General features: G+C 39.5%; 1 protein-coding gene across 4 annotated transcripts in view; it reads left to right on the plus strand.

Moving 5' to 3' along the window:
* KIF15 (kinesin family member 15) overlaps window positions 1–17,928 on the plus strand; it is a 79,302-nt gene that overhangs the window by 20,465 nt on the left and 40,909 nt on the right. For all 4 annotated transcript variants that reach the window (XM_081245625.1, XM_081245624.1, XM_081245626.1 and 1 more), the window contains exons 6-10: window positions 3,472–3,569; window positions 4,900–5,079; window positions 13,795–14,004; window positions 15,690–15,815; window positions 15,982–16,104. In XM_081245625.1, the coding sequence (XP_081101751.1) occupies window positions 3,472–3,569; window positions 4,900–5,079; window positions 13,795–14,004; window positions 15,690–15,815; window positions 15,982–16,104 (737 nt within the window). The remainder of the gene's footprint in view (window positions 1–3,471; window positions 3,570–4,899; window positions 5,080–13,794; window positions 14,005–15,689; window positions 15,816–15,981; window positions 16,105–17,928) is intronic.

Below are 17,928 nucleotides of genomic sequence, written 5' to 3' on the forward strand. Positions count from 1 at the left end.
GATCTCCGCAGCCTCAGGGGAGCCGATCCTGTCTGGCCTCCACTTCTCCTCCTCCCTTGGTCCCCCTATGTCCTACCGGTTCACTCTGGGGTTCCTCCCATCTCTTTGGGGTCAGAGTCCCCCACCAGTGGCCGGCAGGCGCCCTAGTTGTGGGGAGTTGGTAACTCTGCGTCTTCCCACACTGCCATCTTAATGGAGCTCCACATTTTCTATTCTGCTGTTGCTAGAGAGTTTTAGAGCACATGAATAGTACTGTTATGGACATTTTTTTCTTGTGTGTGTCTTTTATAGTGCATATCTATTGAATTTCTGGGCGTGGACTTGCTGGGTTATAGTATATGTTTGTTCAGCTTTAGTAAAAATGTCATGATGGAGATGCGTAGACATAGAATTTCCCAGTGCTCCACATCCATGTCCACACTTGGTATTGTCCGTTTTAAAATTTTTAGTTGGGGCCTCCCTGGTGGCGCAGTGGTTGAGAGTCCGCCTGCCGATGCAGGGGATACGGGTTCGTGCCCCGGTCTGGGAGGATCCCATATGCCGCGGAGCGGCTGGGCCCGTGAGCCATGGCCTCTGGGCCTGCGCGTCTGGAGCCTGTGCTCCGCAACGGGAGAGGCCACAACAGTGAGAGGCCCGCATACCGCAAAAAGAAAAAAAAAAAAAAAAAAAAATTTTTAGTTGTTCTGGAGTATGTATAGTACTATCTCGTGTTTTTATTTGCACTTGTTTGATGTCCATTGACTACTAAGCACCTTTTATACGTTTATTGGTCATTTGAATAGCCTCTCTGTAAAATGCCCATTCAAGCTTTTTTCTCTTTTTTTAAAATAAATTTATTTATTTATTTATTTATATTTGGCTGCATTGGGTCTTCTTTGCTGTGCGCAGGCTTTCTCTAGTTGCAGTGAGCGGGGGCTGCTCTTCGTTGTGGTGCGTGGGCCTCTCATTGCTGTGGCTTTTCTTGCTGTGGAGCATGGGCTCTAGGTGTACGGACTTCAGTAGTTGTGGCATGTGGGCTCAGTAGTTGTGGCTCGAGGGCTCTAGAGCACAGGCTCAGTAGTTGTGGTGCATGGGCTTAGTTACTCTGCTGCATATGGGATCCTCCCAGACCAGGGCTTGAACCCATGTCCCCTGCATTGGCAGGTGGATTCTTAACCACCGCGACACCAGGGAAGTCCCTCAAGCTTTTTTCTTGTTTAAAAATTATCTTGTCTTTTTCTTACTCATTTGTGGGGATTCTTCATAAAATAGATTAGCTCTTTGTCTATGATATAGATTACAGATTTTTCTGTAGGTTTTTTCTTTTGGCTTATTTAATTTTTTCTGATGCCAAAGTTTTTTATTTTTATGTGGTTGAATTTCAGGTTTTCTTTGTTTTGTTTTCTTTTTTAATGGTTTCTGGATTGTGAGTTTTAGTAAGAAAGGTTTTCCCTTCTCTGAGGTTATAACAACATATAAGTGAGTGCTTAAAATATGCCAGGCACTCTTCAAGGCTCTGGTGGTCTGTTCAAATACAAGGCAATGTCCAGGCTCTCATGGAGCTTATATTCTCACGGGGGATGTACAAGTAAAAGCAAATAAATGTCTAGTAATTATGCCAGAGGTAGTAAGTACTATGAAGAAAAATAAGAGGATGGAAAAGAGCAGCAGGTGCTGTTTTAGTTAGGTGGGTCAGAGAGGCCTCTCAGCATGACATTTGAAGAGAATTACTGAGTGAAATGAGAAGGAACCATAAGACTCTGGGAGAAGAATCTTCCAGGCAGAGGGACCATCCCTGCAAATGCACAGGCCCTGAGTTGGGAGCATGCTCAAGAGCATTCAAGAAACAGCAAGAAGACACATGGGGCTAGAGTGGAATTTTACAGAATAAGGGGCAAGTTGAAATTGTAGCCTGAAGCCAGGTCATGGATTTTGGAATTTTTCATGAGGGTATGTGAAGTCATGGGAAGGGTTTTTTTGTTTGTTTTTTTGTTTTTTTAAAGAAGAATTACATGGTCTGATGTATAATTAAAAGGACTACTCAGGCAGCTGAATGGAATAGAGACTCTAGGAGGGGCTAGAGCCGAAGCAAGATAGGGAGCCAAGGCAGGAGACTAGGCAAGAGATGATAAGGTAACTATAATGAATATTTTGAGTATCTTTATATAGTATTTAGCAGGAAAATGTTATAAAATTATCTGCATGTATTCTAATATTATCTGTCCTCTGTGTTCATTTACTTGCATTTCTCTGCCCTGTTTTTATTTTTTTCTTTTATCTTTTTAAGGTACAGTTTACAAGGGCCATTTAAAATATTTTAGGTGTAGCACACCGAGATGACAATAATATTTTTAAATTTATTTTCTGTAACTTTCTTGCATACACCAGCATTTTGTTAGTTCCTTTGGCCTCTAAGGCATATATATATATTTTAAATAAATTTACTTATTGATTGATTAATTTTTGGCTGTGTTGGGTCTTCATTGCTGTGTGTGGGCTTTCTCTAGTTGTGGCAAGCGGGGTGCAGCTCTTCATTGCAGTGTCCTGGCTTCTCATTTCGGTGGCTTCTCTTGTTGTGGAGCATGGGCTGTATGCACATGGGCTTCAGTAGTTGAGGCGCATGGGCTTAGTTGCTTCTTGGCATGTGGGGTCTTCCCAGACCAGGGCTTGAGCCTGTGTCCCCTACATTGGCTGGTGGATTCTTAACCGCTGCACCACCAGGGAAGTCCCTCTAAGGCATGTTTAACTAATACATATAGTAACTTCTGGATCTTTTCTAGCTTTATAGTTTTTTTTCTGGCAAATATAGCTATAGCTTGAATTAGTATCCAAAAAAATCCTGCTGTTTACATATCCACTCACATCTCCCCTTTTCCCCAATGTTAACAAAATAGAGCTTGGATTGCTCTTCAATTTTCTGTCTGTACAGAAATCTTGTGAAGAATTCCTATAGTATCTTTCTTACCAGCTTGGCTTTTACTGCCCAATTAAGAAAATACTAGCTAATGCTAATTTTTATACCCTGTGAGATAGTTATTACCATTACTATTTCCATTTTATAGTTGAAAACTCCAAGAGGTTAAGTAATTAGCCTGTGGCCACACAGCCAGTGTATAAAGATCAGCCTAGGAGACAGAATGTCTTATGCAACAGTAAAGTACAATTATTTGTTATTTCTGCTACTTTTGGTACCTGCAGAAGGAAAATTTTCAAGCTTGGGACTGAAATGGATTTTTTAATTTATCAAACAACAACTACTTTTTAAAATTGCTTAGTGGCTATTGTGGACCCTTCCCTTCAGTCCCATTGATAGGCAGGTTCTATTATGCCATCTGTTACCACGATTTATCTTGTTTGGGGGCCTGAAAGAAACTGATTATACAATTTGTCTTTTCTATATGAATTGCCTTTCAGTTTTGCTGTTTTGAAAGACTCCTGTTAACAGAATAAAAATGAACAGCTATATATATATTTTTTTACATTTTTCTTTAGGACCATCTGAATCTGATCATTTTTCTCATAACCTGAGAGGAGTAATTCCACGAAGTTTTGAATATTTGTTTTCCTTAATTGAACGTGAAAAAGAGAAGGTAAAACTTATTGTAAAAATAAAGCGATTCTATGAAATACCTAGTTTTGAGTAGCTAACTACTAATAATTAGCTCATGGTACATGGAAGGGCATCATTGGTAGTCTACAGTGTGGATAGGCTAGAGTCATAAAAAAATCTTTCAATTCTTAAGATAAAATTAAGGATTCTGAGTTTTTTATTTTCTACACGTTTTTAGTCTATAAAACATGCATCATCCATGAACCCACATTGAAAGAAAGAAAAATGTAGTGCTTCTTAGGCTCTCAGATTTTACAAGAGAGAAAGTGTAAAGAAAATCTTAACTGAGGAAAACAAATTCATTAAGCTCCATCACCTACCTGCACCTAGGCTCACAGTTGACTGCAGCTGTCCCTACATCTTCATGACAGCCACTAGTAATGGGCCCATCTGTACTTCCTTTGCAGCACCTGCTACCACCTGACTATGCTCTCCTTGCTTCACACATGGTGTTTCATCGTCCTAGCGATGTGGCCTTCCATTTTCCATTGACTCCCAGGTTGGGTCATTCTGTTGGTTGTGCGTCTTTAGCTTAGGGAATTCCAGGCTTAAGAGCCATTAGTGTTTTATGTTCTATTACCTTTGTGCCAAGGAGTCTGATATATAGCATTGGTTTACCACTTACTCCTTTGCAGAAACTATGCCTGACCATTGCAGTTAGACACACATATTATGTGCCAGTGAAGTAAGTTTAGTGATGTGCATTTCTGTGGTTAAAAATCCTATAGCAAGGCTTTTTAAAGAAAACTTTTATTTGTTTATTTTTTTAAAGAGAGACTTTTAAAATACAATGTTTTCAGTCGTTTGAGGAATATAACACTTGATTCATATATAAGACAGGTGAAAATGGAATTGCTATTTTCATCACAAGGGAAAAAATTATGTAACTATGTATGGCGATGGATGTTAACTAGACTTATTGTGATCATTTTGCAATATATACAAATATCAAATCATTATGTTATACGCCTGAAACTAGTATAATGCTGTATATCAATTATACCTCGATTAAACAAATAATGGAATTGCCTATTTGGAATGCTCAAGTCCCACCTCCCTGTCTTTGTTCTGAGGCACTGTTGGGAACTTTAGGGCTCCTGGGACCACATTTCGATGCTGCTTTAAAGTGTACTGATGTGCTGAAACTAGTAACCTACATTTTAAAACTGACTTTTAAGTGTCCTGTATTGTGTAAAGGATAATGTTGTAGGAAATTTATATGTTGTGAAGTGAGTGAAAGATGAATGCTCATGAAAGGTAAGGATGAACTCATGAAAAGAATATAGCTAAACCAGGCTTCTCTTTTACAGGCTGGAGCTGGAAAGAGTTTTCTTTGTAAGTGTTCCTTTATTGAAATCTACAACGAGCAGATCTATGACCTCCTGGACTCTGCATCGGCTGGACTGTACTTAAGGGAACATATTAAGAAGGGAGTCTTCGTTGTTGGTGCTGTGGAGCAGGTGGTGACCTCAGCTGCTGAATCCTATCAGGTACCCTGCCTTGAGCAATTTGATTCGTAGGCAACATAGCATGCTGTGACAAGCACCTTGATCTCAAAAAAAAGAAAGAGTTGAGTTACTAAAAATGTTTTATAAAGCCATAACCAGAATGTTCATGAGAACATTCTGAAAGAAGGATATGACAGTTTTATAAATTTTATAAATGTCCCCTTAGTTAAAATGGAAGTTTGACCCCTTGATTATTTGTTATTTTGGTGTTGTTCATTCTGGTCATAGACTCTTAAAAACCACCTTATATGTCACTGGGGGACAGTTTGTTAGTGACCATATCCCTTCAGTTGTTCCTCCTGGGAGCTGCCCTTTTGTTTTTTTTTTGGTTTTTTTAAAGGATATAGAGTTACAGTTTTATTTTATTATTATTAATTTATTTAATAAATTTATTTATGTATTTAATTTTGGCTGTATTGGGTCTTCGTTGCTGCGCGCGGGCTTTCTCTAGTTGTGGCGAGTGGGGCTACTCTTTGTTGCGGTGCACGGGCTTCTCATTGCAGTGGCTTCTCTTGTTGCGGAGCACGGGCTCTAGGCACATGGGCTTCAGTAGTTGTGGCATGCTGGCTCAGTAGTTGTGGCACATGGGCTCAGTAGCTGTGGTGCATGGGCTTAGCTGCTCCGCGGCATTGGGATCTTCCCGGACCAGGGCTCGAAACTGTATCCCCTGCATTGGCAGGCAGATTCTTAACCACTGCACCACCAGGGAAGCCCAGAGCTGCCCTTTTGAAGAGTTCCTAGGATCTCTGCCCTTCAAACCAGCTGGCTCTTCTCTCTATTTTCTACCCTTGTTTATTACTTGTTAGGTGTCAAAAGGCAACCTCTTTTGGCCATTCAGCTCAGGACAAAGAAACCTTTTGACAGGAATTTGCAAAATATTCTATTCACATTTTTTTTGAATTTTTTTAAATTAATTTTTTTATACTGCAGTTTCTTATTAGTTATCCATTTTATACATATTAGTGTATACATGTCAATCCCAATCTCCCAATTCATCACACCACCAAACACACACACACACCCCGCCACTTCCCCCACCTTGGTGTCCATACGTTTGTTCTCTACATTTGTGTCTCTATTTCTGCCCTGCAAACTGGTTCATCTGTACCATTTTTCTAGGTTCCACATATATACGTTAATATATAATATTTGTATTTCTCTTTCTGACTTACTTCACTCTGTATGACAGTCTCTATATCGATCCACGTCTCTACAAATGATCCAATTTCATTCCTTTTTATGATTGAGTAATATTCCATTGTATACATGTGCCACATCTTTTTTATCTATTTGTCTGTTGATGGACATTTAGGTTGCTTCCATGACCTGGCTATTGTAAATAGTGCTGCAATGAACATTGGGGTGCATGTGTCTTTTTGAATTATGGTTTTTTCTGGGTATATGCCCAGTAGTGGGATTGCTGGGTCATATGGTAATTCTATTTTTAGTTTTTTAAGGAACCTCCATACTGTTCTCCATAGTGGCTGTATCAATTTACATTCCCACCAACAGTGCAAGAGGCTTCCCTTTTCTCCACACCCTCTCCAGCATTTGCTGTTTGTAGATTTTCTGATGATGGCCATTCTAACCAGTGTGAGGTAATATACCTCATTGTAGTTTTTTTTTTTTTTTTTTTTTTTTTTGCGGTACGCGGGCCTCTCACTGCTGTGGCCTCTCCCGTTGTGGAGCACAGGCTCCAGACGCGCAGGCTCAGCAGCCATGGCTCACGGGCCCAGCCGCTCCGCGGCATATGGGATTTTCCCAGACCAGGGCACGAACCCGTGTCCCCTGTATCGGCAGGCAGACTCTCAACCACTGCGCCACCAGGGAAGCCCTCTCATTGTAGTTTTGATTTTCATTTCTCTAATAATTAGTGATGTTGAGCAGGTTTTCATGTACTTCTTGGCCATCTGTATGTCTTCTTTGGAGAAAATGCCTATTTAGGTCTTCTGCCCATTTTTGGGTTGAGTTGTTTGTTTTTTTAATACTGAGCTGCATGAGCTGTTTATATATCTTGGAGATTAACCCTTTGTCCATTGATTCGTTTGCAAATATTTTCTCCCATTCTGAGGGTTGTCTTTTCGTCTTACTTGTAGTTTCCTTTGCTTTGCAAAAGCTTTTAAGTTTCATTAGGTCCCATTTGTTTATTTTTGTTTTTATTTCCATTACTCTAGGAGGTGGATCAGAAAAGATCTTGCTGTGATTTATGTCAAAGAACGTTCTTCCTATATTTTCCTCTAAGAGTTTTATAGTGTCCAGTCTTACATTTAGGTCTCTAATACATTTTGAGTTTATTTTTATGTATGGTGTTAGGGAGTGTTCTAATTTCATTCTTTTACATGTAGCTGTCCAGTTTTCCCAGCACCACTTATTGAAGAGACTGTCTTTTTCTCTATGGTATATCCTTGCCTCCTTTGTCATAGATTAGTTGACCATAGGTGTTTGGGTTTATCTCTGGGCTTTCTATCTTGTTCCATTGATCTGTATTTCTGTTTTTGTGCCAGTACCATATTGTCTTGATTACTGTAGCTTTGTAGTATAATCTGAAGTCAGGGAGTCTGATTTCTCCAGCTCCATTTTTTTCCCTCAGGACTGCTTTGGCTATTCAGGGTCTTTTGTGTCTCCATACAGATTTTAAGATTTTTTGTTCTAGTTCTGTGAAAAATACCATTGGTAATTTGGTAGGGGACTTCATTCAATCTGTAGATTGCTTTGGGCAGTATAGTCATTTTCACAGTATTGATTCTTCCAATCCAAAAACATGGTATATCTCTCCATCTGTTTGTATCATCTTTAATTTCTTTCATCAGTGTCTTATAGTTTTCTGCATACAGGTCTTTTGTCTCCTTAGGTAGGTTTATTCCTAGGTATTTTATTCTTTTTGTTGCAATGGTAAATGGGAGTGTTTCCTTAATTTCTCTTTCAGATTTTTCACCATTAGTGTATAGGAATGCAAGAGATTTCTGTGCATTAATTTTGTATCCTGCAACTTTACCAAATTCATTGATTAGAAGTTTTCTGGTGACATCTTTAGGATTCTCTAGGTATAGTATCATGTCATCTGCAAGCAGTGACAGTTTTACTTCTTTTCCAATTTGTATTCCTTTTATTTCTTTTTCTTCTCTGATTGCCGTGGCTAGGACTTCCAGAACTATGTTGAATAATAGTGGTGAGAGTGGACATCCTTGTCTTGTTCCTGATCTTAGAGGAAATGCTTTCAGTTTTTCACCATTGAGAATGATGTTTGCTGTGGGTTTGTCATATATGGCTTTTATTATGTTGAGGTAAGTTCCCTCTGTGCCTACTTTCTGGAGAGTTTTTATCATAAATGGGTGTTGAATTTTGTCAAAAGCTTTTTCTGCATCTATTGAGATGACCATATGGTTTTTATTCTTCAGTTTGTTAATATGGTGTATCACATTGATTGATTTGCATATATTGAAGAACCCTTGCATCCCTGGGATGAATCCCACTTGATCATGGTATATGATTCTTTTAATGTGTTGTTGGATTCTGTTTGCTAGTATTTTGTTGAGGATTTTTGCATCTATATTCATCAGTGATATTGGTCTGTAATTTTCTTTTTTTGTAGTATCCTTGTCTGGTTTTGGTATCAGGGTGATGGTGGCCTCATAGAATGAGTTTGGGAGTGTTCCTTCCTCTGCAATTTTTTGGAAGAGTTTGAGAAGGATGGGTGTTAGCTCTTCTCTAAATGTTTGATAGAATTCACCTGTGAAGCCATCTGGTCCTGGACTTTTGTTTGTTGGAAGATTTTTAATCACAGTTTCAATTTCATTGCTTGTGATTGGGTCTGTTCATATTTTCTATTTCTTCTCTATTCACATTTTATGGATTCTAACCTGGCCAGTTGATTTTAAACAATTTTTTTGTATGTAATATTTAATGCATATACAATATTGCCACATGCATATAGCTTACTAAGCATAATGTTAAAATGAACTTGCAGGACCCCATTAGACAATTTAGACTTAAATATCACCAATATTATCATTCTACCTGTGTGCTTCTTTCTATCTCATATCCCCGGTTCCTCCCTAAACATAAGCACTGTGCTGAATGTCATTATCATTTTCTTCTACTTTTATTTTTATTTTCATTTTTATTATTATTATTTTTTTTTGTGGTACGCGGGCCTCTCACTGTTGTGGCCTCTCCTGTTGCGGAGCACAGGCTCCAGACGCGCAGACTCAGCGGCCATGGCTCACGGGCCCAGCCGCTATGTGGCATGTGGGATCTTCCCGGACCGGGGCACGAACCTGTGTCCCCTGCATTGGCAGGCGGACTCTCAACCACTGCGCCACTAGGGAAGCCGGCAGGTGGATTTTTATCCACTGCGCCACCAGGGAAGTTCTTAGTTTTCTATTATTAACACAGTTTTCTATTAACATATTTTGCCTTAAAAATTTATTTTGTCTGATATTGACCTACCATTCAGCATTCTTTTGATTAGTTATTTGCCTGGCATATGTTTTCCCATCAGTCCTCTGTGTTTTAATGTTTTAAGTTTTTCTACAAGAAAAACCATGTAGTTATATCTTACCTAACTTTATATAAGTATGATTGTTGATATTGTTGGACTGGTTTCTACCATCCTTCTACCATCTTTCTTAGTGTTTTGTGTTCTGTTTTATTCAATGCTCTTTCCCCTTTCTTCCTTTCTTTTTAAAAAATATTTATTTATTTATTTGGCTGCGTCGGGTCTTAGTTGCAGTATGCAGAATCTTTAGTTGCAGCATGTGAACCCTTAGTTGCAGCATGTGGGATCTAATTCCCCAACCAGGGATCGAACCTGGGCCCCCTGCATTGGGAGCATGGAGTCTTCACCACTGGACCACCAGGGAAGTCCCTCTTGCTTCTTTTTAAGATGAGCAATTTTAGGTTCACAGCAAAAGTGAGAGGAATGTACAGTGATTTCTCATATATCCCGTGCTCCCCCAAATGGGTAGCCTTCCCCATTTTAAACATTCCCCGCTAAAGTGGTTCAATTGATGAACTTACATTGACATATCATAATCACCCAAAGCCCATAGTTGACATCAGAAGTTCACTCTTGGGTTGCCTTTTTGGTTTTGATCCCGTATGCAGCACCATTTTTTAAAAAAAAATTTCTCATTTGGTTGCCTTTGCACCTTTAAAGAAAATCAATTGACCGTACATATATGAGTTTATATCTGACTGTATTCTGTTTCATTGATCTCTGTGTCTGAATCAGTTACCAATACACAACTGTCTTGATATTGATATTGTTGATCGATATTAAGCAAACCTGAGGATATCATAGGTTTGGTCCCCCACCACCACAATAAAGCAAATATTACAATAAAGTGAGTCACATGAATGTTTTGGTTTCTCAGTGCATATAAAAGCGCTCTTCTGTAGTTTATTAAGTGTGCAATAGCATTATGTCTAAAAAAACAATGTATATACCTTAATTTAAAAATATTTTATTGTTAAAAAATGCTAACCATTCTCTGAGCCTTCAGTGAATCATAATCTTTTTGCTGCTGGAAGGTCTTTCCTCAATGGTGTTGGCTGCTGACTGATAGGGATGGTTGTTGCTGAAGGTTGGAGTGGATGTTGCAATTTCTTAAAATAAGACAACAATGAAGCTTGCTGCATCAGGGGACTCTTACTGTCATGAATGATTTCTCTGCAGCTGTTTGGTACCATTTTACCCATAGTGGAACTTCTTTCAAAATTGGAGTCAGTCCTCTCAAACCTTGCCCCGCTTTATCAACTACGTTTATATAATATTCTAAATCCTCTGTTGTCTTTTCAACGATCTTCACAGCATCTTCGCCAGGAGTAGATTCCATTTCAAGAAACCACTTTCTGTGCTCATCCATAAGAAGCAACCTCTCATCTGTTTTATCAAGAGATTGCAGCAGTTCAGTCACATCTTCAGGCTCCACTTCTAATTCTACTTCTCTTGCTCTTCCTACCACATCTGTGTTATTTCCTCCACTGAAGTCTTGGACCCCTCAAAATTACCCATGAGGGTTGGAATCAGCTTCTTCCAGAGTCCTGTTAATGTTGATATTTTGACCTCTATCACGAGTTGTGAATGTTCTTTATGGCATCTAGAGTGGTGAATCCTTTCTAGGAAGTTTTAGTTGACTTTCCCCAGATCCATGAGAGGAATCACTATCCATGGCAGCTTTAGTCTTATGAAGTATATTTCTTCGATAATAAGATTTGAAAGTCAAATTGACTCCTTGATCCATGGTCTGCAGAATGGATGTTGTATTAGCAGCCGTGAAAACAACATTAACCTTGTTGTACATCTCCACCAGAGCTCTTGGGTGACCAGGTGTATTGTCAATGAGCAATACTATTTTCAAAGGAATTTTTTTTTCTGAGCAATGGGTCTCAACAGTGACCTTAAAATATTCAGTAAACCATGTTGTAAACAGATGTGCTGTCATCCAGGCTTTGTTGTTCCAGTTATAGAGCATAAGCAGAGTAGATTTAGCATAATTCTTAAGGCCCTAGGAATTTTAGAATGGTAAATGAGCATTGGCTTCAACTTAGTCACCAGCTACATTAGCCCCTAACGGGAGTCAGCCTTGCTTGACACAGTGTTGCCACAAACCTTCAATTTGTAAAACACATAATATCTGCAAAGCACAATAAAATGAGTTAGGCCTGTATTGTTATTGCTGAGAAGTACGTCTTGAGATCACGTAGAGTAAGTTCTCTAATTTCTTAAAAATAAGTTTGGTTATTCTTTTGTCCTTTGCATTTTCATATACTCAGATTTAGTTTGTTAGTTTCTACAGAAAAGACTGCTGGGATTTTTGAGTGGGATTGGGTTGAATCTGTCAATCAATTTGGGGGGAATTAATATCTTAACAATATTGAATCTTCCAATCCATGAGTATTCACCAAATAGTTTTGTGTTTTGTTTTTGATTTTTGTTTGTATTTGGCCTTTGCATAAGTATTTAAGCATACTTGTATTTGCTTTTTCACCTTATGTTGCACAAATGATAGCATATTGTGCTACTTTTACACTTGCTTTTTAAAAACTTTTATTTATTTTTATTTTTATAAATTTATTTATTTATTTTTGGCTGTGTTGGGTCTTCGTTGCTGTGTGTGGGCTTTCTCTAGTTGAGGCGAGTAGGGGCTACTCTTTGTTGAGGTGCACAGCCTCCTCATTGCAGTGCCTTCTCTTGTTGCGGAGCATGGGCTCTAGGTGCATGGGTTTCAGTAGTTGTTGCACATGGGCTCAGTAGTTGTGGCTCGCAGGCTCTAGAGTGCAGGCTCAGTAGTTGTGGCTCACATGCTTAGTTGCTCCACGGCATGTGGGATCTTCCCGGACCAGGGTTCAAACCCATGTCCCCGTCATTGGCAGGTGGATTCTTAACCACAGCACCACCAGGGAAGCCCTGCACTTGCTTTTTTAAGTTAATAGTATTTTGAAATTTGTCCCATGTTTGAGGATCTCTCTCTCTTTCTCTTTGCAGCTGTATGAACGTATCATTATCTAATATTTAATATACAGTATTTAGTGTTATGAAAAGGAAGCATGAACTACTAACCAAAAAAATAAAGATATAAACAATTTCATTTTTATGCTATGGCTGGTTAATACAGAGGGTTATAACAGCTCCATTTATTGAGTGTATGTGCTAAGCCCTGTGCTAACTTCTTTTGTATATGTTATTTCATTTAATTTTTTATCTACTTTTTGAGGTAAGCTACTAATTTCTTCATTTTATCCAATGCATATTATAACCATGCCACTCAAGAATGTAGTTCTTGGGCTTCCCTGGTGGCGCAGTGGTTGAGAGTCTGCCTGCCGATGCAGGGGACACAGGTTCGTGACCTGGTCCGGGAAGATCCCACATGCTGCGGAGCAGCTAGGCCCGTGAGCCATGGCCGCTGAGCCTGCGCATCTGGAGCCTGTGCTCCAAAACGGGAGAGGCCACAACAGTGAGACGCCCTTGAACCACCAAAAAAAAAAAAAAAAAAAAAGAATGTAGTTCTCAGACTATGGGTGTCACATAGGAGGTTGTTAGAAATGCAGGATCTCAGTCTCTACCTCACGTCTGCTGAGTCAGAATCTGAATTTTAACCAGATCCTAGCTGATTAGCATTTATATTACAGTTTAAGATGTTCTGCCCTGTGAGGTAGGTACCCATATTCCCATTTTACAAATATGGGACTGAGCCTTGAAAAGGTCAACTGGCCCCCAGACCACACAACTGGTAGATAGTGGAGCCAAGAGTTGAACTCATGTTCATCCTATTCTAGAGTCTGCAGTCTGAACCTTCATGTATCTGCTTGCCACAGGGAATAGGGAGGGAAAACAAATACTTTGTAGACCAAAAGAGCTAATAAAACTTTGGGTTTGAAGGTAATTTTAAGATTTATTTTATCTAACTTTCTCTTAGTCTCGGTAAAGAAGAGGGTTCAGAGAGATTTTGCGACTTGCATTGAATTAATACAAATAGAGAAATGGCAAAACCCATTCTAGATCCTATGCCTTCTGATTTCCTGCTTGTTTTCTTTCATGACATGGACAAGAATCAAAAAAGAAAGAGAAAGGAAAATAACTTGAGTGTATTCCTCATTAGATTGTCTCTCACCACTCTTTGCAAATTTCCTACTGATGTTCGTGGCTGTCGTGACCACTTGGAAGTCGTGATAACGTATTTTCCTTTTGCCTAGGTGTTGTCTGGAGGGTGGAGAAACAGACGTGTAGCATCAACATCAATGAATAGAGAATCCTCTAGGTCTCATGCAGTCTTTACAATTACAATAGAGTCGATGGAGAAGAGCCATGAAACTGTGAACATACGGACCTCCCTTCTCAATCTGGTGGATTTAGCAGGATCTGAAAGGCAAAAAGATACCCATGCAGAAGGGATGAGATTGAAGGTAAGAATAGAATTATGGTCTTCAGTTCTTGACTGAATTATTACTAGAAGTCAATACTAAGCTAAGTGTTTTGAGGGCTACAAAGGATTAAGAAATTGCTTTCATCCAAAAGGTATAGAAATTTTTGTTGTGGGGTAGGGACAGTAAACATACATGGGATATGACAAGTGTCAGTAGCAAGAGTATTTGAATTCATGCCAAAAGGGGTGATAATATGAGTGGTAGCAGGGGTCAGAGGAAGAAGGGTATGACATGGTCTGCTTGGGGGAAACATGGCAAAGTACTTCTTGAGTTAAGGGTTAAGGACCTCGTTCTAGGCTAAGGTATTACCAGAAGTTCTTGGTAATATGTAATTGCTAATGTGTATATGTATATGTATATGTATTGTAATACGTACTGTCAATAAAATGTGTGTGGGGACTTCCCTGGCGGTCCAGTGGTTAGGATTCCACGCTTCCAATGCAAGGGATACGGGTTCAATCCTTGGTCAGGGAACTAAGATCCCACATGCCCTGTGGACAAAAAAAAAAAAAAAGGTTCTTACATTATAAAACAACTATACTCCAATAAAAATTAATTAAAAAAATAAAATGTGTGTGGATTCTACAGCTTAGGATATATAAGGGCAGAGGGGAAAAGAGTCAGAAATGGTAGAGGAGAGGGTCTTGTTTGCCTTAAAAGTGAGGGTTTGAGCCACTTGAACTCTCAGGCAGTTTCAGTCTGTCTCACATTTGTGTTTCTATGGGGACATGAAGCAAAGAAAAATAGCATAAGTTCAAAATAGGACATATGCTGGGCCCATTCTAAATGCTTTATATATATTAGCTATTTAACTGTCCCAACAACTCTGGGAAGTGATCCTATTATCCTTTCTATTTTGAAGAAACTGGAGGAAATTTTCCAGGGGCACATGGCTAAGAGTCGCTGAGATTCAAATGGTAATCCAGCTCCACAGACAGGGCTCTCAACTGTGACCCTAAACCACCTTTCTGAATGGTAACAGATAGTGGCAACTCCGAACTCATCACATCTTGCTTAATAATTTCTATTCCTCCTCTCTTTTTTTCTATTCTCCCACTTCTGCAGACCCAGTTATCGAAATATGCTCCCTATGGTAAAAATCCAGTGTAACATGTTTAACCCAAACATTTTTCTTTTCTCCTGAAACCACTCTTTTAAAGGGGTTTTATTATACATTACATTACAGAATTAGACTGAATGTTCTCTTGTAATATGTTCATTGGTGGCTTTGTGGGACATGAGAGTGGGTTATTAGTTACCATACCCTTATAATGTAGCAAACATTTTAACATAAAAGGATTGAAAAATATGCCTATTAATGCACTCCAAATTTTTTTCCTGTGTTCTCTTCTAGATTTTATCCCTACCTATAGGTCAGTTTAAAACTATTACAATTATGAGGTGACATTGATATTTTTTTCCTTCACATGATTTTTGTGTTTGTATTTGAATAGTACTAAAATTGCAGTGTGTGCCTTGAATAGGAAAAGGTTAGTGGACAGTTGAGGACATCTTTTTGCTGAGAAGTTAGTTACCTTAACTAATATTGTCCCTGTCTTGCCTTTCCATTCAAAATTGCCACCCTCCTAGGTATATTTTAATTCAAAATACTAAAAAGACATCAGTTCACCTCAATTTTTTGTTCTTTTTCCCCAACGCCCTAGGAAGCAGGTAACATAAACCGATCGTTGAGCTGCCTGGGCCAGGTGATTACTGCGCTTGTCGATGTGGGTAATGGAAAACAGAGACACGTTTGCTACAGAGACTCCAAACTTACCTTCTTACTCCGGGTAAAGTAGATCATTGGGTTCCTGGGCCCCTGTTTTGGTTATGCTCACTATGGTTGGTAATCGGATAATCTCTCAGCCTTGGTGCTAATAGTATATATTTTCTTTGCTTAAAAAACATCTTGTGGTTTCTCCCCTGAAAATGTGTACCATTCATATCATTAAACAGGATTCCCTTGGAGGTAATGCCAAAACAGCCATAATTGCAAATGTTCATCCTGGATCTAGGTGTTTTGGGGAAACCCTATCAACGCTTAATTTTGCCCAAAGAGCCAAGCTGATTAAAAATAAGGTAAAATACTGAGTATACTTAAGTAAATTAGAAAAATATTTAAGCTTGCAGTATCTCACTTTTGTGATTGCCCTCATATTAACATTAGCTTTTAGTTATTGTATTTCTCTGTTGTGAAAGCGTAACTCTAAGCAGGGTTTCTATTTTATCTTTCCGAGCCTTCTATATCACTCATGTAATTTGACACTAGAATAGGTCTTGTGGTCATTATTGTTTGGCTAGTTTTTTCTCAAGGGAAGGCAAAGTTTTTCTTTTGTAATTGGGCTGGAGACTAAATTTATTTACCTAAACCACGCTATCGGAGCTGGGTGTTGGGAGCAGGAGGATCTGCTATGAACGTAATTTGATGCTATTGACCAACTTTGTCTTTCAAGTTGTCTGTAACTCTAAGGATTCCTCATTTTTCTTTATATACAAGAAGTTTCCTTGATACTTGTGTACACCAGTGGTCAGAAAACTTCCTGTAAAGGGCCCAAGAGGTAAATAATTTCGGCTTCTTGGACCATATGGTCTCTGTCCCAACTACTCAGCTCTGCCTTTGTAGTGAGAAAGCAGCTGTAGATGATATGTAAACATACGGGCATGGCTATGTTCAAGCAGCACTTCTCCAACCCCTGGTGCAGACTGTCAAAAGACCAAGGAGTTCCCCACTTGCTTTGGAGAGGTTGGAGGGCTCTTTGGTTCTAGACAAAAGAATCAAAGGGCATAAATTGGCAAATTAATTTCCTCTCTCTTTCAACGGAGAAAGTGGCCATTGTTACCTCCAAAAATAGACTCCCTGGTGATCTTATCATGGTAAAAGCAAAGAGGTCCATGTTGCCTCTTCCCTTGGGTAAGGCAGAAGAGTATAGGTCTGGTTATTCATTCATTTTATTGGATTATGAACCCCCTGTGGGATATTTGTAATATGAGGAGGAAAATCATTAGAGCTTACTGACCCTATCTCTTGGGACTTACTAGAAAATTTTGGAGAGTGGAGAACTGCAGGGATAATTAGAATTAATGTGACAGTGATGTCACAGTGTATAGGAGTACCTTTTAATGAGGCTGTCCATAAGAATCAGAAACAACTAGAACTGGCTTCTTAACACATGAAATAACCAAACCAGGAGCCTTATACTAGTCACTGCCAATGGTGAGTCCTCTGCTGCAGCCTACCAAGGGAAAGTGGCTCGGATGTCTGGAATTTGTTTAAGGGTGAACAGTCCTTCCCAGTGGGCAGACCCAGCTACAGACAGGAACATGGGGACCTTGGGGCTGTCAGAGGTTTCTCCCTCACTCTGGAGTATTGGGTATTTGATTTGGTTGGTTCTCAGCTCTTGACTCTTGTTGTCACCCTCTAGGTTTTGTGGGACTTTATGAACTTCTTAGAAGTCGTCTCAAATAAGACATTTCTTTAAAACAGCATTTAGTGTGATAATAAAACAGAAATGGAGTTGTCAAACCAACTCTCCCTTCCAGGAGACTGTTAGGAAATACAGGGTTGGATTTTTCTGGAGAGGGTGGTTTCTTCCAAGCCAGTGGAGCTCAGGTCAGCTCTGCAGTTCCTTACACCTCTTTAGTGAGCGAAGACAGGGGGAGGTGACACTCATGGAGGTGTTTGCTCTTCTTCATGGGGTGGGGTTATCTCAGGAAGAAGGCAGTGTTAGATGAATATACGTTGATCCCAGAGGTGACCCAGCCCAGCAGGGCCCAGGGCTAGTCAACAGAGCAGAGACCTAAGTGGGGGCTTGGGGAGGGGAGGGGAAAGAGTCTCTGGCTCTTGGTGTGAAGGCAGAGGGGAAGGAAGCTCCCTCCGCACTCCAGGGCACTGATTTTGGAGGC

This window comes from Mesoplodon bidens (genome assembly GCF_964165515.1).
Source record: "Mesoplodon bidens genome assembly, chromosome: 10".
Taxonomy (NCBI): domain Eukaryota; kingdom Metazoa; phylum Chordata; class Mammalia; order Artiodactyla; family Ziphiidae; genus Mesoplodon; species Mesoplodon bidens.